General features: G+C 39.8%; 3 protein-coding genes and 1 non-coding gene across 4 annotated transcripts; 2 read left to right on the top strand and 2 right to left on the bottom strand.

Annotated features, from left to right (window-relative positions):
* Positions 1-401: 401 nt before the first annotated feature.
* Positions 402-1,696, top strand: LOC147491607 (uncharacterized). The gene has a single exon (XM_086566424.1). The coding sequence runs from the start codon at positions 561-563 to the stop codon at positions 1,485-1,487; it is 927 nt and encodes a 308-aa protein (XP_086422550.1). The 5' UTR covers positions 402-560; the 3' UTR covers positions 1,488-1,696.
* Positions 1,697-5,434: 3,738 nt separating this feature from the next.
* Positions 5,435-8,248, bottom strand: LOC147491606 (F-box/kelch-repeat protein At5g42350-like). The gene is made up of 2 exons (XM_086566062.1): positions 7,857-8,248; positions 5,435-7,539 (listed from the first exon to the last, which is right to left on the bottom strand). The coding sequence occupies exon 2, from the start codon at positions 7,478-7,480 to the stop codon at positions 5,693-5,695; it is 1,788 nt and encodes a 595-aa protein (XP_086422188.1). The 5' UTR covers positions 7,481-7,539; positions 7,857-8,248; the 3' UTR covers positions 5,435-5,692.
* A 1,221-nt stretch (positions 8,249-9,469) lies between these two features.
* Positions 9,470-9,624, top strand: LOC147491605 (U4 spliceosomal RNA). The gene has a single exon (XR_015200587.1). It is a non-coding gene; the product is annotated as a U4 spliceosomal RNA (small nuclear RNA).
* Positions 9,625-24,169: 14,545 nt separating this feature from the next.
* LOC147491604 (uncharacterized) lies at positions 24,170-25,249 on the bottom strand. The gene has a single exon (XM_086567284.1). The coding sequence runs from the start codon at positions 25,247-25,249 to the stop codon at positions 24,170-24,172; it is 1,080 nt and encodes a 359-aa protein (XP_086423410.1).
* Between the last annotated feature and the right edge of the window lie 1,305 nt (positions 25,250-26,554).

Genomic DNA, 26,554 nt, shown 5'->3' with positions numbered 1-26,554 from the left:
CAGAAGTGAATGTTGTAGTGGAACATACAAATATGGGATATTTAGAAAGCGCTAAGTAGTTGTACTTCTGTATTCTTATATTTAATCAAATCTAAATTTTGGAATTCTTAGACTCTAAGCTTATAAGAAAATGAAATATTCCTTGTTGTACATGTAGAAAAAATGAACAGAGTAGGTTTATCTGAGAGAATGAAATTTGTTTTCTGCACATTTCTCAAAATTGAAAGAGATAAGATATCTTCACCTCTTGATATCGAGTTGCTGACATGACACCCCACAGAAACAACATTTTTTGTCTTGAAATTGAAATATATATATCAAATATATAATATTGGAATCACATGGACAAAAGTTGCTGTTTCTAGTGAGGTGGCATGTATGCAACTCGCATACATTGAGTTGCTTAAATACCATTACAGCAACTTGCGTTAGCTTGAGTTGCTTATAGCCTATTGGCATTCATTTGAAGGTATAAATTTTGAGACATATATGCAAGCTATACCTCTTTATTTCAGTGTTTGTTTATCTTTCGAGGTTTCAGTTTGAGTACCTTTAGAGTCATGGATCGAACTGCTGAAGAGCCCAGAGATATCCTCAGAGAATCAATCAATATCCTAAAACAATCACCCAAAATCTTCATTCTCATTACATTAACCTTCATAGTCCCCTTATCTATTGCCATCCTTGTTCACTCTCTTTACTTTGAGTCTCTCCTGAACCTTGTACCAATCAGACACCAGCCACACCAATGGGCAAAATTTTATATCATCCAGTTCTTCTACATCGTCATCCTCTTCATCTTCTCCCTCCTCTCCACTGCCGCAGTAGTCTTCACTTTTGCGTCTAGCTACACCTCCAAACCTGTCTCCTTCACCTCCACCTTAACCGCCATTCCTCGTGTCTTCAAACGCCTCTTCATAACTTTCCTCTACGCCTCCCTCCTGATGATCATATACAATGCGGTCTTCCTCGGTTGTTTGATTGGTTTCATCATGTCCATCAACGCAGATGACTCAACGTTCTTATACATATCCTTTGTCGACCTCTTCTTTCTTTTTAATGTTCATATCCATGTCACTGCAATATGGCACCTTGCTAGTGTTGTTTCTGTTCTTGAATCAGTTTATGGGTTGGCTGCCATGAAGAGAAGTAAGAAATTGTTGGTCGGAAACACAGAACCGGCTACTGCGCTTGTGTTTCTTTACATGATTATATGTGCGGTGATTGTAAGCATCTTCAGGTCAGTTGTCATGCACGGGTCGACTCATAGATTTCTTTTTAGGATTTTGGCGGGCGGATTCTTGATTGTTGTTTTAGTGGTTTTCAACTTCATTGGCTTGTTGACGCAGTGTATCGTTTACTACATCTGTAAAAGCTATCACCGTGAAAAGATCGACAAGGGTGCTCTGCATGAGCACCTTGGCAGTTATCTCGGAGAGTATGTCCTCCTTCAAAGCAGCATCGAAATGGGGAATGTGAACATCTGAATTCATCCCTAATGAACACTCTCTTATAGATTTTATATTAGTGTAAGTGGTTGCTGTACCGCTTTATTGTATTAGATTCTAGTATGTGTGATGTACTTCTTGTAGTATCAGACTATCAGGTATGACTGTATGAGTATGTGATTCGATAAGCGTGCTCTGTTTTCACAAGGTTTTCAGCTTTGGATCATCAATGTTTTGGAGTGGTAACAATGCAAATGCAATTGCTTTTACGGTCGTTTAAATTACCATATAATTAGAAGGGTTTTTTAGAGTTTGGTTCGATATTAGGAAATACTACCACATTTCAAATTAATTAGGAAATAGTACCACTTTTTTTTTTTTGACTGTCAGTTGACCGAATTGACTAAGAAAAATCCGTTAGTATTTTCAATATGGCAATATTACCCCTCAGCGTACCTCTCACATGTTTTAGGTAATTAGGTTTTGGTACCACTTTTTAAGTTGTCAGAGTCACCACGTGTTACATTTTTAGTGGCCCGAGCGATCTAATCTAAACTTTGCCGTTAATATTTTATTTCGTTGATTCAGATGAAAGTGGTGAAGTGACGAGGGAAACTCCAAATCATATCCCAAAATTTCAAAATGAAATCTTTTAGTGTCAAAATTTCAAAATCATTTTTGTGTAAAACTCAATTGGAGTGGCCAATTTCTCCTGGCGCACCACATCGACACGTCATCATCTTCTCCAACTTGTGTAGTGTTGTCTGGTCCGTACAAAATGCACAAATCTCAACCCTCTATTACAAAATCTTGCCAAATTTGCTTGTCACATTCATTAACACCATCTCAACAATCCCTTTTCTCCTTGTCACCATCCTCAAAACCAAAGTGGTCTGGTAAAGCTTGCACATTCATAAATACACTTGACAAATCTTTTAGTTAGGGCGATTCAAAACAAAGATTTATATCCTACATGGTTTCTGCAGTTCGTTCTAAAATAAACCAAATTGAAAACCCACCACCCCGTTCGAGAACTCATTTCCAATAATCATGTTATAACAACGAAAAAGTTATTTGAAGTTTCAAACTGGTTTCAAACTTCTAGTTTCATGGCCACAACAAAACAAACCAACAGTTCTATTCAAATTTTGATATTGGTCAATTCAATCCATTACTCTTATTCATGTTATTGTTGAGAAACAACAACAAAACAAACCAATTTTAGTAAAATGTTATTCATATCCTAGATTTTGATATTGGTCAAAAGGATAGTTATTAAGCTAATCCATTTTCAACAATAATACTTATTCATGTTATTGTTGAGAAACAACAGTCTAGAAGTATACCCATTTTTATTAAAATCACTTTTGTTGTTCTTAATTAGAATTCTTCTATTAAACAAGTGAGTTTGTACTATGGCGGTGTTTAACTCACTTGACTAGAATCACTAGACTATGAATCGGGATGGATCGGAACGAGTATAAGATTGAAGATTGAAAAGAGAAGAAGATGACATGGCAGGAACAAGTAAACCCAACTTTTATACTAGTCAATGATTTTTTTTTTTAAACTATTGGATTGAATGTTTGATTTTGACACGTGTTTTTGTGTTTTTCAACAGTATTATGTCTACTCACATGAAAATCACGTTGAGAGTATTGTGGACATTATGAAAATCTGAACAGATTGAAATAGTTTGACTTCGGTCAATTGACGGTGGCCGACAGAAGTGGTACTATTTCCTAATTTTTTTGAAATTTGGTACTATTTAAATTGGGCTAGAGAGTCTCATTTAAAAAAAAAACAACTCAAAAGCCCTATTCATAATTTTTTTGGGTTTTAATACCCCTACATTGTTTTTATCCGCCATAAGTGTTTTTTTATAGAAAATCTTTAGAATCTAAACTTTTGACTCGAGACCAAAAAAGCCACTTGTTATTTTTAATATAAATTATTCTCTTTTTCACCCTTCCAAGATAACTACTTGTTGATAAGATAACTACCAGAATAAAATTGAATAAGATAACTACTCTTAGATAAGATAACTACTAGAACAAAAAGAATAGATTTTGGGTTTGAATAGAATTTAACAAAAAGTACGTGTATTGCTCCAAAAGTTAAATTTGACACTACCTGTTTTCATCCGAATGTGGACGTTATAAACTTATACATTTTAAAATGCAGATGCACCATGTTATAAACTTATATATTTTAAAATGCAGATGCACTACGTTATAAACTTATATATTTTAAAATGCAGATGCACCACGTTATAAACTTATACATTTTAAAATGCATACATACCACGCATTTTAAAATGCAGATACAAAATGCATTTGATTATTTATTTTGTGGGTTTGATTAACTACTATTAAATGAAACGGGTTGATTTAGGGTTTAATGTTTATAAATTTAGGATATATGGATTAGGGTTTAGGGTTTAGTGTCTTAAGGTTTAGGCTTTAGGTTTAGGGTTTAGTGTCTTAAGGTTTAGGGTTTAGGCTTAGGGTCTAGTTTATAATGATTTTGGGTTTAGTGTCTAGTGGTTTGGAGTTTAGACTTAACGACTAGTGTCAAATGCCTCCACAAAATATTGGAGGCATAATATTTTTAGTTTTTTCATTACCGAAAAGCTAGTGTGTGCAGGGTGTACTCAGCGTATAGCATCTGGGCCACTCATATAGGCACAAGATCTTGGTGTATTAAAGAAAAAGAAATCTTGTCCAAGGACTCATTCATTCCCCTCATACACTCTGATGCACCCTAGATGTCATCTTTTCATTATATGCATTTTTAAATGTGAAGGCAGGTAGTTATAAGTGAATTTTTTGTGTGAAATTCAATTTTTTGTTTTGTATCCCACTATGTTACTGGGTAGATAGTCGGTTATGTTTGTTTTCAAGTACTCTGATGCACCCTAGATGTCATCTTTTCATTATATGCATTTTCATTATAAGTGAATTTTTTGTGTGAAATTCAATTTTTTGTTTTGTATCCCACTATGTTACTGGGTAGATAGTTGGTTATGTTTGTTTTCAAGTGAGGATATTTTCGTCTATTCCTGGTAAAGTTGGATAACAGGTGGTTAGTTTCATATTCTGGTCAAATTGGGGTATTAAATTCTAAACAAATTTAAGAGGAGTCTTAGGACTACTAAATATTTATAACTAACTCCTCTAGACTAATTTTCTGTTTCCTAATATCGCTCTAAAAAGTAGTACCAAATTCTAAAAAACCCTAATTAGAAATCACGTATCCATTCCAATCTCTCCACCATCAAATTGTATCACCTCTAGTTTTCTACGCCACATCTCTGTTAACCTGGATTTCGTGTGTTATTGCAACCTAGAGTGAGAATTCAGTACTTCCATACTTAAAATTGGTAATTACAACACTATCTGCGTTTTAGTGACTAGTTACCACTTAGCACTTAGAATCCTTAAAATGTTTGCAATGAGGCATTAAAAAATATATACCCTTTCACATGGTGTTTGAATTGTTCTAACTTGTATTACTATAACTGCAAAGTCAGAGAGACATGAAAGCACCAATTTAAAGTTGAGCCTACAAAATTTGGAGTGATACTAGTAAGAATTTCGGTTTCTCCTTTTTCACCTTATTTTCTTCTTCCCTCGAGTGTTTTTTTCCTAGCACCTGCATACTTGCGAGTACAGTTTCTTTCCTAGACCTGCACCTGCAGACGATGTATTCTCACTCGAGGATAATTCAGAAGTCTACTACAAAGAGTCGTCTTTACCAAGCAATTTGGACTAAAACGGTTTAACAAAACCTTGTTCCTCCTAGTAGACTGTCTACTTGTGAATATAGTAAATAGAATTTCAAATTCAAGAAATTCTGTAATCTGGATCTTGCATCATCTGCTTCTGTGTCAAGTCTTAAAATGCTAAAACTTATAAGTTCAAACTATTGCAAAAGGATGCAGAAATAAACTACAATAAAAATTACTAATATAACAACAAAGTCAGTTAATTATAATAAGAAACTCCATTCAAAACACAGAATATTTTTCTTACATTGTTGATGGTTACAATGTACAGGGGAAGACAAATAGACAAGTAACAACGGCCTCCCTTTGTTCAAATTTGTATGTTAAATATCCAACCTAGAAGTTGACAAGATGCAAACTTCACATCAAAATTAAAAACATTATACAAAACAGTTATAAGAATCTGGTTGATGCAACTCAAAAACCTTCAGCACAAGTCCCACAATAACAGTTACTTTCACAAATGTAACACTGCCATTGACTTGGTGACGCATGACGAAGCATCCAGTTCATGTGCCATGTGCTTCCTTGAGATACGGCTCCACTGTAATCTTAAATCTGTTACCTCGCAGACAGTCAAGAAGTCCAACACCTGACCAAATATCTTGAACATCTCCACACCATACACTTTTCCTCTATCTTCCACAAAAACAGCATTCCAATCCATCGGTGCATCTGGATGTTTCGAGACCTCTTTCCATTTAAGCTTTGCGAGGTCCAACTCGTACAGTTTCCTCACTGCTTTCTTTCTCAAATCTGAAAGATCATCCTGCTCGCACCATGAGACAGAGAGCATGAGCAACCGACAACAGCACGATATGAGTTTTGGATAATACTCATGAAGACGTGGAGGAGATTGACTGGTTTGGATTCCAAACCATGTGCATCTTTCTAAATCATAAGCTGCAAGCTTGTCAGACTCGGAACAGACATAAAATAATCCCTTGCAAGCAGCTCCAGAACAAACAATCCCAAAATCTCCTGGCAACCTTCCAATATCTATCCATTTGTTTGTTACTGGATCATAGATTTCCCCAGAATCCAAAGGCTCATCCCAGGATCCTAGCCCACCTACAACAATCAAAGCAAATCTCCGAACGCCTTTTGGATTTGATAAAGTACATTCTGATTTCAAAAACTTATATGGATTTCTTGCGTGTTCTATTGACACCTCACTCTGAGCATCCTCAAGTTGACGCCTTACTGAGAGCCTGTGAGGATCCTCGTAAACATCAGATATACCACCAACTCTTGTCCTGGTAAAGCGATGGTCATGTCTGTCTTTCTGACTTCGAAAAATTGCAGAATTAGAATTGATCTCGAGCACTCCAAGAATCGATGAAGATCTTGCCGACTTCATTGGTGCAACTTTACGCCAGGATCTAGCTACGGGGCTAAACACTAATACCCCTTTGTGTGTTTTAAAAGATCTCTTGTCAACCCTCCCAAAGTTCATCAAGCTAGAACAGCCTCCAACAACATAAACATCTTCCCCAACAGTAGCAACAGAGAACTGAAACCTCCCCCTCAAAATATCACAGTTGATCTTATGCCATTGATCAAGAGATGTGTCCAATGCGTGAATATGTCCAGAACAGTAACCATCTTTTATAACACCAAACAGGAACAACCATGGCGTCTGATATTCTCGCCTCATTCTCACAAACCTACCTGTGGATGTCAAGCATCTCCATTTCTTGCAGACAAGACGGGCAGTCATGAGAGTGGTCATAGGAAGCCTTACTAAGCACAATTCTAGAATTTCATCTGGAAGAAAAAATTCCATTATATTATTTGGAGTTGGTTCTTCAGCTGCCTTATCCTTTCTGCTATTCTTCTTCCATATCCTCTCTGCAGCTCCATATGAGAAGCAATCAACCCTAATGTCCTCGCTCCCACAAATTGGTTGATATCTCTTACCTTCTTCCCCAGCATTTGACTTCCTTCTCCCGCTTCCATCTTCAAACTCCTCAGTTGTGTCCACACCCACTTTACACCCACCAGCCCTCCCGTAAAATCCAAGGCATTTAGTAGAAACTCTCCCCTCAATCTTCTCTTCTCCCTCACCTTCCTTGAAGCTCTTCTTTTTAAATTTTTGGCTAACACTTCTAACCAGACACCTCGACACATTCAAATCCTCAAATTCTCTTTGAAGTGATGATTCACCAACAACCATTTTGCTATCCTTTTTTCTTCGAAAGTCATTGCAGAGTGGAGATCTCTTGGAACTATGTACACTAGACATCTCCAAAAACCTCTAAACACTTACTCCTATTACATTTATCTCATTTCTGTTTATAAATTCTGCGAAAACAAGCAAAATAAACAAACATTTAAAACTAATATACTCGACATCCATAAACCCTTAATCTCGTGTTGTAACAGACTTCACTCATACATCAAATCAAGCTTATCAATAAAAAAAACACAATCAGACTAATCTTAAATAAAATTCTAGATCATCAATTCTTACAACTAATTATGATTCCATAGTCAAAATCAACAACTTCACATCTAATCCAATAACTAAATCACATAATTTAAATCCATTAGTCATAAAGAAACGATATTTAAATAAAAACCAATCCAAATAACCAACAAAAAAGAATGAAAAATATTACCTTCCATAGAAATGAGGCAAACTGAATGACCCAAAGGCCATTTTATGAATCAAAGATTGGATATTTTTAAGAAATGAAGAGTTATTGGATTTAAGGTAAGAAATGAGTATGGGTCTTATGTTGGGAGTGTTGGGAAGTAGCTTTAAAGTGCAAAAACATAAAAGTAAAAAAAGAAGCTGCCCCTTTCATTTTCTCTTTGATTTCTTTCTCAGTGCCTTCGTGGCCACGTGCTCTGGTTTTTTTTTTTTTTTCTTCTCTCGTGTAAGTATTTTGTGCTCCAGATGTTATGTAACAAAGTTGGTTTGTAGAATGGACAAATGGTCATCATTTTAAAAATTGATTGTGAATCTGTGATTGCGCTTTGATTGGTTCACATTTTCGTTCGTTAGGATAATTACATCAATCAAACAGACATTTGGCTTAACTGAATGAGCAAACTAAGAGCCGACAATCTTTTTCTTGTTGTTGGCCCATGAACCTGATCACAACCACATAATTAGTTTTCAATGCTACATGTTTATTAATTTTTTTTATTGTTAATATAGGAATGAAAATTGATATCAAATCAGCACCACAAAAATCTTGAGAAATAAGTTGTGCTTGGGATGCCAGGAAATATTTTCGGTGGATTTTAACTAGAACAGGATATGAATAAAGGAGACTTGGTATGTGTTTCCGCCAGCAAATTTTACAGAAAAAGGATGTACATTCAGATGAGTTCTTTTTGCAGTTTTTAAAATGATAACTTGCATCACTTTTGGTAATTGGTAGGAATGTAGGAATTTTGGTGCAAGTGTTGGAATTTGGAAACACTTTCAAGTCCTCTACTCTTACAGTCTTACCCTATAGTTGAAAATCCACCCAGATCGAAGTTTACATAGCTTCATATATAAATACTACACATGCATCCTTCCTGATGAGTGAACCGTGGAGCTTTGCCACTATGTTGAACCCCATTCAGGACGCAGAGACATATATTCATATATTAAATGGTTAACCAATATTACTCCCTACTCGATGATCAAATTAGGATTTCTCCCTATTAGATGGGAAATTAGGGTTTCTTTCCTAAATACACTAAAAAAAAGTAAAATTGGGTTGATTGAATTTTTTTTGTGTGTATTTAGAGGAGAGACTTTAATTTCCCATCTAGTGGGGAAATCCTAATTAGCTCATCTAATAGGGGAATAACACTAGTTTACCCTACATTAAAATTCATCCTGAATAACTTCCCAGATGCATATTACACTCGATCAATTATTGTTTAGGTTTGCAGATCGACAAACCTGCGCACTATACGTGTGTGTACAACAATTAACATGGCTTCTCTACTTCATCTTAAAATTTTGACTATCCTACTGATTTGCTTGTAGAGTTGTTGGTAATGCTAATGCTTAACCTGGTCAACCAATCCTAAGTAAATCTTGTATCTTTGTTTAAGATGTTCTATTTCACTAGGGATTGGGACTTAAACAAAGACCAAGTTCATCTAGTAGTTCGTTGTTCAGACCAAGCATACTGTACATAGAACAAATAGTCCCACATAGGGGACCAAATAAGGAAGCAAGAGTAAAACTGGCTATAAAATGAGAGCTTAGATGATATTAGAGATTATCTTTGCGCTTGGGGCAATGACGCAGCTAGTGAGGTGTAACCGAGGCGCGTCAATTGCTGGTTGAAAACTATTTCCAAACCCCCTCTTCGGCTTGGGTTCAACCTTAGCCGTTGAGAATTTCTGGAAAGGCTCCCTCTAAACAAGGGTAAAGCCTTACAAACCTTATATTTTCAAATGTTTATAGGCACGTTGTGGCAATCTGCAGCACAAGGCTCCTGGGAAAGAAAAATAAATTTCAGGATGAACATTATTTTAGCCTGGACATGGTTTAAGCACGATCGTTTATTAGACCGAAATATTATTTTAGCCTGAGACAGTGAGCAATTCTAGTTATGACAAGGTTTATACATTTTTGAGTAATAACGAGACCGAATATTTTTATAGAAATGAAAAGTGTCAATTCTAGTTATGACAAGGTTTATACTTTTTTTTGAGTAATAACGAGACAAGCACATGAACTCCGTATTACATGAACTCCAAATAAATTCCTCTATCAAAATTGGATTTATAAAATGAATTGGGAATTCCAAATAAACTCTACCACCAAAAATGGATCAAAATTGGATTTATAAAATGAATTGGGAATTCCAAATAAACTCTACCACCAAAAATGGATTTATAAGATGAATTGGGAGCTGGTTTTTGGTGAAGACAGTCTTTTCATAAATGGAGAATCTCCCTACAAAAAACAGCCCAAATGAAATGTTTAATTTTGTTAGAAGTTGTTTTGAAATTTGAAAAATTTGGACCGCTGGATAATTTTATAACATTGTAATGCAACATTCTCCTGCCTGAGCAGGGTGATGTGCTCGTTCATGGTACCTAGTTGACTTGCTAAGTTATGGATTTGAGCTTCGAGGCTTGTCATGCTTCGTGGGCTTGAAGATTTTTGTTTAGGTAAAGTGGTTTATCAAGAAATCGATACCACGATGGGCACCAATGTAAAGGAGTGTTTTAGTTTAGACTTTATAAGAGGAGATGGGAATATTATATTGAAAAGACTGAGTTCGTTTTGAGCAAACTGCCTACGTATCTATCTCTCACTTCTGGGGGGAGAGTAGAATCAAGTCTGGCGTAGTTCATGTAGGGGGTATTTATAGTTGCTGAACATGAGGATCCACATAACACGTGTTCTGACAAGCACAGATGTAGGGTTTAGATTGAGAATGAGTGTATGAATGGTGTTAGTTGGAATTTTGTAATGATAGGGAGTGGTTACAGTGGTTCATATTTTGCAGTAATGGAATGTGTAAGTATGGCTTTGGTAATTATTGCATCTAGAAGAAGGATGATGTCATTAGATGAAACGTTCTGCGTGAGGATGTGCGAGCTGAGCCTGTTTGGAGCGATCTCGTAGATCGGGTGCTTAAGATGATGATGTAAGTCGCTCTGGAGCCAGCTCGGAGAACGAGGACGTGAGGTCGGTATGGTATTTCCGTTATGTCGGACACGTGCCTGCTATTCCTAAATGAGAATATCACTCTCTCACACAGCTCCCTCTCAGTAGGTCGTGTTGAACATTGAAGCGATCTGCTGAGAGAAAACGGTGGCACGTGTTGAGTATGAGAGAGGAAGCGAACTGACGTGAATGGAAACACCAACTGTGCTACTAAGGTTAGTTCGTGTTGTATGACGAACTAATGTGAGAATATCTACCGTGCTGAAGAGATCGTTCTGTGTTGTATAACGAACTGGTGTTGATTGTAGTATGCACGTGATTGGCACATGGGAGAATATGAGCAGTTGAGGGGAAAATGCGCTGCCGCTTTTTTCAGGATTTTGAAAAGACAGGTCTTCGGTAGTCGTGTGGGCTAGGGTTTAGGGTGTAATCATGACTTGCATCGGGAACTGAAGGGTCGATCACATAAAACCAAACCTAAAAATCTAAAGAGTCATTTTCTGCTTCATTCCCAGAAAACACTACGTTTAGGGCATCTCAGGTTAGTTTTCTTCCATTGTTGCTCTTCCATTTCTCTGTTTTGTTCTTGCTTTTTTGTTGAATTGTTAGGTCGTCCATTATATTTAGCATTGTGGTAGTTGTGAGTTATGAGAGGAAGATGTCTGATTCTGACGACACGCGATCTGATGAGATTCACAAGGTTTCTCTGGGTTATGATGATGTTGAGGAAGAGAGAGAAGAATTAGTTGGGTTTGAGAGTGAGAAGGAGGAAGTTAGACCTGATATTGTTGTGGCTGTAGAAAGTAGTTTTAACAGTGGGGTAGCATTGACCTCTAGTGGTTTACCACCTAGAATAGTAGATAGACGAGCTAAGAAAGCTTTTGCCGATCTGAGGAAAGCGTACGGTATAAAAGTGAGTGGCCTGGAGATCCAAGAACTGGGAGAGGACGCCGAAGTTTTTAGTGACACGTTCGTGCCCACGAACTATGGGGTAGTTATCTGCGAGGGGCAACTGAGGGCGGGGATGATGGTACCACTCTCCAAGCTGGTGTGTGAGTTTCTGAACTTTTGTAAGAAAGCACCCTGCCAGTTCGTTGGCAATACCTGGAGGCTGTTCAGGGTATTTAACCTGCTGAACGGGAGTGGTGAATATCGCATTGGGGTTGCAGATATTATCAAGCACTTCTCTGTGAAGCAATCTCAGGCTAATAACTTTAGCTTGCAAACCCGGACGACCAAGTCCAGCGTGCTGGACGGTGTGAGTAACGAGCCTTGGGAGAGGAGGTCGTTGCTGATGATTGAGAATTATTGTGCTAGGGGGTTCGGTGTGAACACTAGGGTTTGCAATTTTTCTGGGTGGATGTTGGTGTTTTGTGTTGATGTCTTGAGTGTTGATTTGGTATATGATATGTGTCTATTTTTTTTTGCAGAGGTCTCGGTTAAAAGGCAAACTGAGCGTGGGTGATAGAGAGGTTTTCTTGGCTAACTCAAGCTGAGAAACAGGAGATACTGCTGGTGGTGCTGGGGCCTTTGGAACTGGAGGTGGGAAGGGCCATGAGAGTGCACCCTATGACTTGGAGGACATCTCTTTTGTTCTGCATGAGCAGAGTCGCTTGTTGAAGAGGAAGGTTGACAAGCCTGATTTGAAGACTACCAAGGTCGTGAGAGCATCTGAAATCGTACTTGGGGGTAGCTCGGGATCTGGCGGTGGTGGGCGAACTAGTGGGAAGGCAACTCGTAGCTCGAGGTCTAGGGCTGAGGTCGACTTTAGTGTTATGGGCCATGGGAACACTGAGGTCGTGCCGACCAGAGTTGCTGGGGACACTTCTGGTAAGGTGAAGGGAAAGGCTGCTGCTAGGGAGACTGGCAAGGGTCATTCTGGAAGTGAGAGGAATAAACTGGAGTGCAACTTGGTGTATGTATATGAGGTTACTGGTAAGAAACGTCTTGTTAAGAAGTCGGATTGTAGCTACAAGTCTTCACCCGTAACGGCGTGTTTACTGGAGGGGATGACACTAGATAGTGACAAGAAAGATTTAGACTCGAAGGAGCTGGAAGAGAACCTGAGGGACATGGATAAGGCATATTGTTTGGTAAGTGCTTATCTTGTTGTGGTTGGTTTTCTTTTGCTTTGCTTTGTATTGTTGTGCTAAATTGTGTACTGATGGTATGTCGTGAGCTCACTGGTGCAGCTCATTGCTGGTTATCAGAAGTTGAAAACAACAGCTCAGATTGCTGAGATGGAGAAGTCTGAGGTCGAGTCCTTGAAGGATGAGTTGTCGACTCTTCGAGAGGTGCAGTAATCTGAGAAGAAGGAATTGGACGCTGTGAAAGCACAGCTCACTTCCGTGACTCTGGAGAAGATGGTGGTTGTCAATGAAGTGGACGACCTGAAAAGAAAGCTGACCACGGAGAACGACTTCGCTGAGAAGTACAAAAGGGTTACGTTGCAAGCTAAGGAGGCATATGATGACATGCGCCTTGATCTAGATGAGTTGGAGAAAAAATACGAAGAGCTGCAAGAGGAGCATGAACGTGGGGCTTTGGGTGGTCAAGGGAAGGACTCGCTCAGAGATGCTAGTAATGTTCTCGAAGTAGTGCCTTTCTCTACTTGTGTTGTCTCTACTGATCTGCCTCAGGTCGGGGGCTAACTGGAAATGATCATGGCTGACTCGGCTGTGGCGACCTCCATAGAACCTGTCTCCTCTCAAGCGTTGGATTCACTCATAAGTGAAAGTTTTGAACATGTTCTTTAGAAATGCTTGTGTAAGTATCTGCTTTTGTATGGCTATTGGCTTGGAATAATAGAGATGGTTTCCTGGGGTAACCTGGGCAGTTCGCCTTAAGTAGTAGGTTTTTCTGTGTTGTACTTGAACGACCTGGCTTCCCGGATTGTTCTGGGGAGTTCATGGAGTGATGACTGGTGGCTAACCAAGTTTGATTTCCTGAGTAGACTCAGCAGCTCGGTTAGTAAACGAACTAGGGATTGAGTATGGCCGGGCAGTTCGTTCTTTTGCCATTATGAAATGCATGTTTCTTCTTATTGCTTATTTATGTGATGTGTTGAATGTGATTTCCCTTATGTTAATGTGCTTGTTTAGCGTTGTAAGCTTTCCTTGGTAAGAGTCGGTGAGGCTAATTTGCCTGTGATCCTAACTGAGCGTCCTGCTCTTTAATCGGTCCTAGTGTTGTAAGTCCAAATAGTGATATTTATTAAAGCCATGTAACCTGGAAGGTGTTGGGGAGGTCTTGTGCATATAAAGCGTTTCCCATGTCGTACTTGGAAAGGTCTATTGGTAGTGTTTACCCCACCTCCAAAACGCCTTTATTCTCCACTTTTAATTAACAAGGCTAAAGCCCAATTTGCAATATCATAGATCAATGTACAAACCCATTAACTCATGTGTCTAGGGCTGAACCCTAGCCACATGGCTTGCCACTTACGTACATTAATTTATGTCTAAATTCGTTTCATATCAAAGAGATAATCATTAATTAAGAGTCAGGTTCAATTATAATTTCTTGAGCTACAAGAAATCTCTACTCTACAGATATAAATACCAAATTATTTTTCATACAGAACTACGTTCTTGAGACTTGATCCCATCGATAATTTGGGTATGTAGACAACCGAAAGGTACAGTCTCATCATTCACTCGATCACCATCGCTTTTTCACTACTTTTCTACGTTCTTCATCTCTTTCGTCACCACTTAATGTTTTGATCATTGATCATATTTGGTCGAAACATAATTAGCGCCGTCTGCTTTATCAAAAGAATTGGTCGAAACCTATACTTCATTTTTATTTTTCATCAAAAGAATTTTTAGCTCTATGGTATTACATTCACACAATCCCATAATCATTGGTTAGGGAAAATTCAATGGTTCCTTATTAGTTTTCACTTATACAACTCGTACAAATCTTTGTAATTTATCTTTTCCCGTTCTAGTTCATCTCTCGTTTCTGTCAAAGTCTTTGTCAATTGTCAATTTTCTTACGACCGCTTGATTAAATCTTCACTTTCTTCTTCGAAATCTGCATTCGCTTCGCTTAGCGATTTCGGTTAAATTTTTTCCGACAGTTTCATTATTTTTTCTACGGCATTGAGCCGATTTTTTTGAGCGAATCTTTCCAAGCGAATTGAAACTTTCCGACAGCTTCATTATTTTTTCTAAGTCATTGAGTCGATCTTTCTCGATAAAACTTCTATCAGTTTCTTTAATTTTTCTACGACATTAATTGACACCTTTCTGCACAAAACTTTTCTCCGTCGACTCTTTGTGAATATATTTTGCTCGTAAAATCGTCGTTTCTCTGTTCGGCAAAAATTCGCATTACGTTAAATTTCTGAGCGGATTGAAAATTATCTTCACCTTATTTATTTTTTCCAAGGCATTGAGATCATGCGGAGCGAAACTTTTCTTCGCAGCCTTCTCGATTATCTTTCGCCCGTATAATGCAGCCGTTTCTACCTGCGGCACAAAGTACAAAACAAAAAACAAAAAAAAACTTGATTTCCAGTTTCTACATGTTAAGTGGGCTTTCCTTTAGTGTTGGGCTTTGTGTGGCAGGCTTTACTTTAGGGTCTATTTTCTTTTTCAAACTATATGAGTTGGAATTAAAACTCTGTATTTGGATCAGGGAGTTGGCTCAAAGACAACTCATTGTCATCACCAACCTTAAGTTTGTACCAACAGTAATGGAAAACAAACACTTTTCCGTTGGCAACCTCACTGCCACCCATGAACGCCTACCACTAGATGATGCAAACACGAATCCAACCGTACATATATAATCTAGAGTCTAGTACAACCCTACCCACCAGATTTCAGCACAATCCAAAGATAGATTACAAATTTCCATGGATTTAAAGTCGAGAAAAATCGAATTTTTAACGGGTTATCGGCAACGAATCAAAGCGTATTGATCAAAATCCGTCATCCACCTTATGAATATGATTCTTGGATAATGAACTTGCAACCATATTAAACCTTTTTACCGAACAGATTCGGTGATTCGATAAAAACGAAAAATATTTTGCAAACCGCGTAAATAAAAAAAATATATATATAAAAAATAAAACTCGTTTTTTACTCGATTTTACATGAAGTAATAAAATTAAATTGTCTGTTCTCTTCATAATTAACATGTAGGCGACTTCATAATACTAACTTTTTCCTCTTCGTTGTCTGTGCATAAACGTCTTCACCAATTCGAAACTTGATTTCCAATTCCTCATGGCATGCTGCCTTGCCACGCCATATCACTCACCCTTGTATATCTTTCTCTACTTAGTTTTTTTTTTTTTTTTCCGTATACTGTTTTGTATATGGAGCTTAGCCAGCACGTACTGGTTGAACTCTTATTTAATCCAAATTCTTATCTAATCCGAATTCTTATCTAATCCAAATTCTTATCTAATCCAATTCTTATCTAATCCGAAGTTGGCATCCAGTTTTAGTCGCTCAAGTTTTCACCTTCGAATCCAATTCGTATTTAACTTCCTTTTCTTCCTATTATTATTAAACTGCCCCTACATTTAATTTTAACTATCTAATCCTAATATAAATCTTCCACTGACATGAATAGTCAAAATCAATTTTATTATTATTACGTAAGTATTTTGGTACAGTTTTTGCCATCAATTTCTTTTGCAATTTTTTCTGTGCCACCCATTTCAGTTCTCACTTCAGCCATCTTTCATTTAACTACATTGCATCCCATATAAGTTAGTTTGACATTATTTCGTTCCCAATAATTCACAAATTTTTCCCAACAGTCTATTTTCCTATCGTTTATATTTACACAACACTTTGTTATACATTCCGCTCACTCTTTTCTTATTCCATTTTCTCCTTGATTTTTCTTCTCTTCTTTGCCATATGAACTTTGTTCGCATGCCAAAGAGGGGGCGGTATTTCGACCCCCACCTACATGGCAAACGTCCATTGGTAGGAGTCTCCACTTTATTCGTTTAATCAACAAGGCTAAAACCCAATTTGCAATATCATAGATCAATGTACATGCCCATTAACTCATATGTCTAGGGCTGAACCCTAGCCACATGGCTTGCCACTTATGTACATTAATTTATGTCTAAATTCATTTCATATCAAAGAGATAATCATCAATTAAGAATTAGGTTCAATTACAATTTCTTGAGTTACAAGAAATCTCTACTCTACAGATATAAATACCAAACTATTTTTCATACAAAACTACGTTCTTGAGACTTGATCCCATCGATAATTTGGGTACGTAAGCAACCGAAAGGTACAGTCTCATCATTCACTCAATCACCATCGCTTTTTCACTACTTTTCTACGTTCTTCATCTTTTTCGTCACACTTAATGTTTTGATCATATTTGGTCAAAACACGTGACACGTGTGGGAATATAAACAGTTGGAGATTCAAACATGATAATCGCCAGGTGGTGCGCCGTTTGGTGTTTCGATGCGTTTAGACCATGTCTTGGGAAGGGACACAGTGGAACGTAAAATGAATTTTTGTGAGAAGTTCGAAAGTGTCAATTCTGCATTCTCTTCAAGCTACTAGTCCAAGGTTCTTGTGCAATTCCTTGATCGTTCCAGGTTGGTGTCTTTCATTGTTTGTGCTTTCTTTCTTGTTAAGTTGCTAAACATTGAGTTGTCTTTAGAATACCCGATGGCCAGGCGACGTGGAGATGTGCATGATGATGGAGGGGCGAGGGAAGCCTCTCCTCTTGTGATGGATGATATTGCATTTGTGCCTCGTCGCCAGTGTGATCGTGATAAACGGAAGGCGGTTGCTTCTGGCTCAAAGAGTAGCAAACGGTCCAAAGTTGAATGTCACTTCATGGCTGGTTTGTGCGAGCGAACTGGAGGTATAGTGTTCAGGTCTGCTAGTTATATGGGTAGAACCGACCTGAACACGGAGGACCGTGGTGTGCTGGGCAAAGGAAAAGGTATTGCTGGTGAGAACACTGCGACTAAGTCTTTAGGGAAGCGTGCTAGTGACCTGGGGAGCGAGTTCTTCTATACTGGGAAGACAGGGAAGAAACGTATGGTGAAACGTTCTGACTGTAACTTCTACTCGGCACCCATAGCAACCTGTCTTCTAGAAGGGATTGTGTTGGACGGTGATAAAGAAGAGCTTGGAGATGAAGATTTGGGGATGACTCTGGGGACCATGGATATGGCGTGTTGTTTGGTAAGCTCTTTATCTGGTCTGGTTTCTTGTTGTTTTGTTGGCTAATATAACATTCATGTTCTATCTGTAGTTCCTTGCTGGATATGATAAGTTGAAGCATACCATCCAACGGGCTGACAATGGCGACAGTGATGTGAGTAAAGACAAGGACGAGCTAGTGAGCATGCAGGCTGCATGGGAGACTGATAAAGGAAAACTGAAGGACGCTTTAGATGAGAGGTCGGTGCTGGTCAGCTCGATAATAGATTTGCGGGAGAAGCTAGCTGTAGTGACAGAGTACGTTAAGCACTATCAGTCCGTTGCACGAAAGGCACAGGGCGTATATGACCGGGTATGCGAAGAATATGCCATGTTAGAGGAGACGTACTTGCAGTTGAAAGAGGAGTGTGATCGCGGGGCTCAGGGTACACGTGTTCTTGTCGTACCAAGAGATGTGAGTAACGCTCCTTTAACCAGTGCCACTCCTGCTGATGATAAACACATTCTTGCTGATGCTTGACTATGGCTGCCGGATATCTTCATCTTTGGTGTAAGTTATGAAGTACTTTGAATATTATGTCTGTTTTATGTATTTGTAAGAGATTGTATAACAATAAAACTGGTGTCCTAGGCTTGCCTGGGTGGTTCGCCTTTCATTATTGTTACCAAGATACAGAACGAACTGGTTTCCACGTGAGTGGCAGTTCAATAGTTTCAAAAAACTTGTAATCAGACCGATCTGGATTTCTGGGTAGACCCAATAGATCGGTGTATTTATGAACTGGTTTTCTGAGTTTGTTCAGGCAGTTTGAATTGTAGATGTTTTGGAATGCACTTATTTTGCTTGTGTCCCAGTGCTTGTATATATTGTTTTGTCATTTTGTCATTACAGCCTAAGGTTGGAGGTCTACAACAAATACAAAATGTAGGGGCTAAGAAGCTTGGGAGCTCGAGTGAGTGTGTTATCTTAAGAAAGTGTTATGCTCGCGAGGAGCATTCTCGCTGAGTTGATCTTAGAGTTGTAAGTCATCAACTAATAAGAACTGTAGAGGCTAAGAGGCCTATGAGCTCGTGTGAGCGTATTAGCTTAAAAAAGCGTGTTACTCGCGGAGAGCATTCTCGCTGAGTTGATCCTAGAGTTGTAGGTCATCAACTAGTAAGAACTGTAGAGGCTAAGAAGCCTATTAGCTTGAGTGAGCGTATTAGCTTAAGAAAGCGTGTTGCTCTTGGAGAGCGTTCTCACTGAATTGATCCTAGAGTTGTAGGTCATCAACTAGTAAGAACTGTAGAGGCTAAAGGCCTATAAGCTCGAGTGAGCGTATTAGCTTAAGAAAGCATGTTGCTCGCGGAGAGCGTTCTCGTTGAGTTGATCCTAGAGTTGTAGGTCATCAACTAGTAAGAACTGTAGAGGCTAAGAAGCCTATGAGCTAGAGTGAGCGTATTAGCTTAAGAAAGTGTGTTGCTCGCGAAGAGCATTCTTGCTGAGTTGATTCTAAAGTTGTAGATCATCAACTAGTAAGGACTGTAAAGGCTAAAAAGCCTATGAGCTCGAGTGAGCGTATTAGCTTAAGAAAGCATGTGTTTGGGGATTGTAATTAGCAGCTTTGATACGGAAGATTCGTTTATACATGGTAACAGCAATAATAGTACAAAACGCAATAGAAAAAAAGAACTTTATTGATAAAACCTCTTTAAAGAGTAAATGTTCCAAGGACGTGGTAATGCTTGACCGTCCTGTGTTTTGATCCAATAAGCCCCATTCCCAACTACCCGTTCCACTATGTAGGGGCCTTCCCATGTTGGTGCCAGCTTGGAGTCATCCTTAGTCTTTTTTAGGACTAAGTCACCAGGCTGAAAAGATCGAGGATTGACCCGCTTATTGTATGAATCCTTTAGAGTCTGATGATAAGATGCTACTCTGATGGTTGCAAGGTCACGACGTTCTTCGAGTAAGTCGATCTCTCGAGCTAGAACGGAGTCATTTTTTCCAGATTCAATGAGCTTTGACCGAGTCGTGGTGACTGTTAGTTCGGTAGGAATGACAGCCTCTGTGCCATAGCATAGTGAGAACGGTGACTCGCCTGTGCTAGAACGAGTTGTAGTTCGGTGACCACATAAAATGTTCTCTAACTGATTTGGCCATTGGCTCTTGGTTTTTTTTTCAATCTTTTTCTTCAAATTTTCCAATATTGCTTTGTTGCTAGCTTCTGTTTGGCCATTGCTTTGGGTGTACTGGGGAGTGGAGAATGCATGAACAATCTTCCACTTTGCTAGAAACTCCTTGACTATTTTTCCCTTGAACTAGGAACCGTTGTCCATCACCAGTGTGTGGGGCCAGGCCAAATCTGGTGATGATGTGTGTCCAGATGAAGTTTCTGACGTGTGACTCTTTGACTTGAGCTAAGGGGACCGCTTCGATCCACTTAGTGAAGTAATCAATGGCAGCCAGGGAAAATCAAAATCCGGTGCTTTTCTATGGGATGAATGGTCCCATGATATCTAATCCCCACATGTGAAATGGCCAAGGGCTGGCGATATTGATTAACTTGCGAGCTGGCTGGATGATATTGTGGCCAAATGTTTGGCATTTGATGCATTTTAGTATGTACTTCTTGGCATCGATCTGCATTCGTGGCCCGAAATAACCTTGGGAGATCGCTTTGTGAGCCAAAGAGCGACCTCCAACATAATTCCCACATTCTCCCTCATAGATTTCTGCAAAAATCAGCTGACCCTGTTCTGGGCTTATGCATCTCAAGTGAGGTCCGCCTGCAGATTTTCTGAATAGTTTGTTGTTTACCAAGCAATAGCGACGTGCTTGATATTGAACTTGTCTGGCTTTGGTACGGTTTTCTGGGGTTATATTGTGCTGGATGTACTCAATGAGGGGTTGCATCCAGGTCTGACTCATCTAACTGTCAGAGAGTGGGCACAAGTCACTGATTGCCAGGACGTGCTCATCTTGATAAGAAGGTCGGTTCATTACTTCAATGAGTAATTGTCTAGGGGCGCAATTCGGTGTTTGAGTAGCCAGGTAAGCTAAACTGTCTGTGAGGCAATTCTCGTCACGCAAGAAATGGTGTATTGTGGCTGTCTTAAAAGAAGGAAGTAACTGATAAACAACTTGAAGGTATTTAGAAAGGTTACCTTCATGGGTAGTATACTCTTTAGCAATATAGGGAACAACCAGTTGCGAGTCACTAAAGATTTTTAGCTCTTGGACTTCGAGCTGTAGTGCCATTCTAAGTCCCATAATTAGAGCTTCGTACTCCGCCTCATTGTTAGAGGTCGCAAAATCAATGCGAACTGCTTTCTCAACCATAGTGCCATCTGGAGACACTAGGACGACTCGATTCCGCTTCCTCCGGGATTGCTAGAACCATCCACAAAGAGCGACCAGGATGACTTGTCTGGCTGCTTGGTGGATGTGAAATATGTTTCTGGTTTCCAGTTCAGGTCGTCAATAGGAAAATCTGCTAAGAAGTCAGCAACGACCTGTCCTTTCTGAGAAATTCGCGGGACGAACTCGATGTGATGTTCCCCGAGCTCCTCTACCCATATAGCCATGCGAGTTGTCTTGTTGTCTCTAAGAAGGTTTGTCTTCAGTGGGAGGTTGATGAGTACTTTGATTGGATGTGCCTAAAAATAAGGCCTGAACTTCCTTGCAGATTATAGCAATGTGAGTACTGCTCTTTCAATGTAAGAGTAGTTTTTTTCAGTTGATGTTAACGTCTTGCTTGTAAAGTAAACCGGTTTTTCTGACCCTTGGTCCTCCTTGAAGAGAATGGAACTGATAGCAAAGTCAGAGATCACAAGGTAGAGCCCCAATGTTTCACCATTTGTTAGTTTTGCCAGGACAGGTGGTGTTGTTAGGTACTCTTTTAGTGTAGAGAATGCTTGCTGGCATTGGTCGCTCCATGAGAATTGTTCCCCTTTTTTGAGGAGCTACATGAAAGGTCGGCATTTGTCTAACGCCCTTGATATGAATCAGTTGAGAGCTGCCACCATTCTTGATAGTTTATGTATTTGTTTCTTTGTCTTTGGATCGGGCATTTCCAAGAACGCTCGGATATGATCTGGATTGGCCTCTATTCCTCGTTGTGATACCTGATACCAAAGAAATTTCCTAGAGGATGCTCCAAAAAGGCATTTTTTTGGATTCAACTTCATCTGAGTCCGGCGTAATCTGGAGAATGCCTGCTCGAGGTGATCTAGGTGATCCACCATTTTTTTGCTCTTGACCACCATGTCGTCAATGTAAACTTCCATTATGTCACCTAACATGTCTTGGAACATGTCATAGACGAGCCGCTGATAGGTCGTTCCAGCGTTTTTGAGGCCCAACGGGAGGACGTTGTTGCAGTAGATCCCTTGCTCTGTGATGAATGAGGTTTTCTCTTGGTTTTCTTCTATGAGTGGGATTTGGTTGTATCCACTATATGCATCCATAAATGATAGGAGCTCATGGCCGTAGGTTTGGTCCACGAGTCGGTCGATTCTTGGCAAGAGGAAACCATCATTAGGTGTTTATTGGTTGAGATTGGTGAAGTCTACGCAAAGACAAACTATACCGTTCTTTTTTGGGACTGCTACTATGTTAGCGATCCACTCTGGGTAGTCCACCTTTTTTATGAAGCCTACTTTTTTGAGTTTATCGACCTCATCATTAATTATTTTTTGAAATCTTAAAGATAGCTTCCTAGGTCGCTGACGGACTGGCCTAGCATTAGGATTAACATTTAACTTATGACATGTAATATTAGGATCTATACCAGGTACATCAATGTACAACCAAGCAAAAACGTCTTTATTCAATGATAAAAAGTTTACAAGTTGAGCTTTGAGAGTAGGGACAAAGTTAGCCCCTACATAGACAAATTTGGGATCGTCTTCAGTTCCAAGGTTCACTCGCTCCTTTTCTTTAGTTTGAACTGCTGCTTTAGAATCTGAAGCGACCTTAGTGGAGTTGGTCACGGGTGATGCTTTGTCAATCTACGGCATGGAGGTCTTGGCAACAAGAGTTGGTGTTACCTCTGTGGTTATGACAATAGGGGCTGATGCAACCTCTGTGGTCATGACAATAGGGGCTGGTGTGACCTCTGGGATCTTGACTGGTGGATTAACAGGGGCTGGGGCGACCTCTGGGGTCATGACTGGTGGTTTGACTATTTTGATAAAGCCCCCAGCATTCTCCTTTGGCGTTTTAGGTTTGACCTTAGTGATTAAGTCTTTGGGCATCGTGGTGTGGGTGAGCTCGCGCTTGGTTCGGATGGAAGCCCCAACGGGTTTGCTCGCTGAAAGGATCTGATTACAGTGGTAAGCCTCGAGCTGGTTGCTGCGAAGCTCCATCATACTTTGGGGCCGGGAAAGCGGAGTATCTGATGGAGTGTTGATGGTATTGCCTGCATTTGATAGATCCAGCGACGTCTTAAAATGGCATTGTAGGACGAGTGGACATCCAGAACGTTGAAACGCATGTTGATGCTGACTTTGTCCTCCCTTGATCCAACGGAGACGGGGAGTATGATGTCACCAATTGGGTCGGCTCGAGAGCCATTGAATCCATAGAGAGGAGCTATTGGATCTATGAAGACCGATCTGGGCATGTTCATCTCTTTGATAGTCTGATAGAACAAGATGTCACATGAACTACCTGGGTTAACCAAGACGCGCTTGACTGTTCAGTCGCTGATTTTGACATGGACAACTAGGGCATCATTATGGGGGAGGCAAACCTTGTTGAGGTCACCTCTCGGAGTTATGTCGCTGAATGCGACTGAAAATTGGTGTGGGGCATATGTATGCCGAGGAGAAAGCCCGATAGATTTCACGGAGAGCGCTATCGTCTCCTCTTTTCTCTAGTGGATGTAACATAATCATCCTAGAATGTGATCATGTTGATCATCCTGTCGTTATCTCTATCAGATGAGTGTTGACAACGGTCATGACGGGAACGGTCGCTGGGGCATCCTCTGCTACGGGAATAGGCTTGACTATTGTGGCGAGCTGGAGATCTACTATGCTCTCTGCGAGCCATGATCTTATGGCTCAAGTCGCCATTAACGATATTAATATAATGCTTAATATGACCCAACTCGACTAGGTCTTGGAGGTAGTGCTTGAGCCCCTAGCACTCATTGGTATCATGAAATTTGGCTCTATGGAAGGCACAGTAGGGCTTGCCTGGACGATTTTCTGGTTGCTGCACTTCAGGTCGGTAATAGGAAGCTCCCTTGATCTTCTCCAGTATGTAACTGGGAGATCGGGTGAGTACAGCGAGCTCACGACTGTCGGGTGTTCTGTTTCCAAACTTCTGTCCTTGATGTCTGGGACGCTTTTTGGAAGGTGGGTCGTCCTCAGAAATTGCTACCACTTGTTGTTCTTCTGTTAGGCCTTCGCATTTCAGGCCTTCTTGCAACTTAATATACTTGTCAACTCGAGCATGCAGGTCGGATAAAGTTTTTGGACGCTCTTTTAAGAGCGATCTGGAGAGCGTTGTGTTGCGTACACGACAAGCATTGGTGAATGCCAATATAGCGAATGATTCTTTGAGACTGCTCTCCATGCATAACAGTTCGGTTTTGAACCGACCTAAGAAGGCACGGATGGTTTCATCTTTGCCTAGTGAGAGCTGGAAAAGTGAATCTAGGTCTGCTTTTTTACGCCTGTTATGAATGTACTGCCTAGCGAATAGATCGGTGAGATTCTCAAAGTTCTTTATCGAGTCTGGCTCGAGTGAAAAGAACCAATCGAGAGCGCCATCATTAAGGCTGGCAGAAAACAAACGACAATGGAGATGGTCGACCTCCTGGGCATTATAGAGCGCGAGACTCTGGATGTATCGAGCCACGTGTTGACCGGGGAATGTGCTGCCATCATACATTGCAAAACATGGTTGGATGAAATCTGGAGGAGAAGGTTTACTGAGTACCTCAGCAGTGAAAAGGGACTCGTAGTTCGTCTTTAACATTTTTTGAACGATCTCAGTGGTGTCCTTCTTGACTGCACTCTGATCAATTCTTTGCAACAGCTCGTTGATCTGTTGGTTAACTTCATGAATACCGTTCTCTGCTATTGCGCCAGTTGGATTTTGCGCATACACTTGTGTTCGTAGTGCAACATTCTCTTGCCTGAGCAGGGTAATGTGCTCGTTCATGGTGCCTAGTTGACTTGTTAAGCTCTGGGTTTGAGCTTCAAGGCTTGCCATGCTTCGTGGGCTTGAAGATCTTTGTTTAGGTAAAATGGTTTCTCAAGAAATCGAGACCACAGACGGCACCAATGTAAATGAGTGTTTTAGTTTAGACTTTACAAGAGGAGATGAGAATATTAGATTGAAAAGACCGAGTTCGTTCTGAGCGAACTGCATACGTATCTATCTCTCACTTCTGGGAGGAGAGTAGAATCAAGTCTGGCATAGTTCGTGTAGGGGGTATTTATAGTTGCTGAATATGAGGATCCACATAACACGTGTTCTGACAAGCACAGATATAGGGTTGAGATTGAGAATGAGTGTATGAATGGTGTTGGTTGAAATTCTGTAATGATGGAGAATGGTTACAGTAGTTCATATTTTGCAATAATGGAATGTGTAAGTATGACTTTGGTAATGATTGCATTTAAAATAAGGATGATGTCATTAGATGGAACGTTCTATGTGAGAATGTGCGAGCTGAGCCTGTTTGGAGCGATCTCGTAGATCGGGTGCTTAAGCTGATGATATAAGTCGCCTGCTAGAGCCAGTTCGAAAAACGAGGGCGTGAGGTCGGTATGGTATTTCCGTTATGTTGGACATGTGCCTGATATTCCTAAATGAGAATATCACTCTCTCACAGCTACGTAAGCCCTCAGAATGTGATCTAAGGCTAATGCTTAGTTCATATTTTCTACTGTAACGTCTGTTTACCATATCCTGTTCTGACTCCTCTGTGGTTAAATTTCAGACCGAATTAGAAAAGAAGCTTAATGCGTGCGTAGATCTTTTTTACTTTGTGTGTTTGACTGTTTGTGCAATTGTGTATGATAACAATCGTCTGCGTGGTGACTGCCTGACTGGTGAGACATCTCTTGCGTAATTAAGTACGCCTTAATGCATTGTAACTTGCTCGTTTTCTAGCCAACTAAGCCAAAAAGGGCTGGTCTGTGCTTGCTAAATGGAGAGAATGGCCCAAACGCGTAGTGCCATACTACCATACGAGGTCTTAAGATGTTGGGAAAACGGAAGCCGACAATTATTTCACATATGACCTCGATCTATCATTATTCCTGTTCTTATTTATACTATAATTACTATTTTTTTTATTGGTAAGTTTGTTTTTAAACGCGATCAGTAACTCATTGATGAGACGGGATTCGAATTCTAAACCTGGTATTATCATCTAAATATTTTACCAATTTTACTAGTTGGCACCTGCAAATAATTACTATTTTGATATCCGTATAACCAATGGGCGTTTATGAATCAAACGATCCAATCAATGTTATGCAGCAACATATAGATGAGCTTGTGAAACGC

The sequence above is a fragment of the Coptis chinensis genome, chromosome 6 (genome assembly GCF_015680905.1).
Source record: "Coptis chinensis isolate HL-2020 chromosome 6, ASM1568090v1, whole genome shotgun sequence".
Classification (NCBI taxonomy): domain Eukaryota; kingdom Viridiplantae; phylum Streptophyta; class Magnoliopsida; order Ranunculales; family Ranunculaceae; genus Coptis; species Coptis chinensis.
The sequence above is the reverse complement of the archived record's forward strand: the minus strand, read 5'-3'. Positions and strand labels throughout refer to the sequence as shown.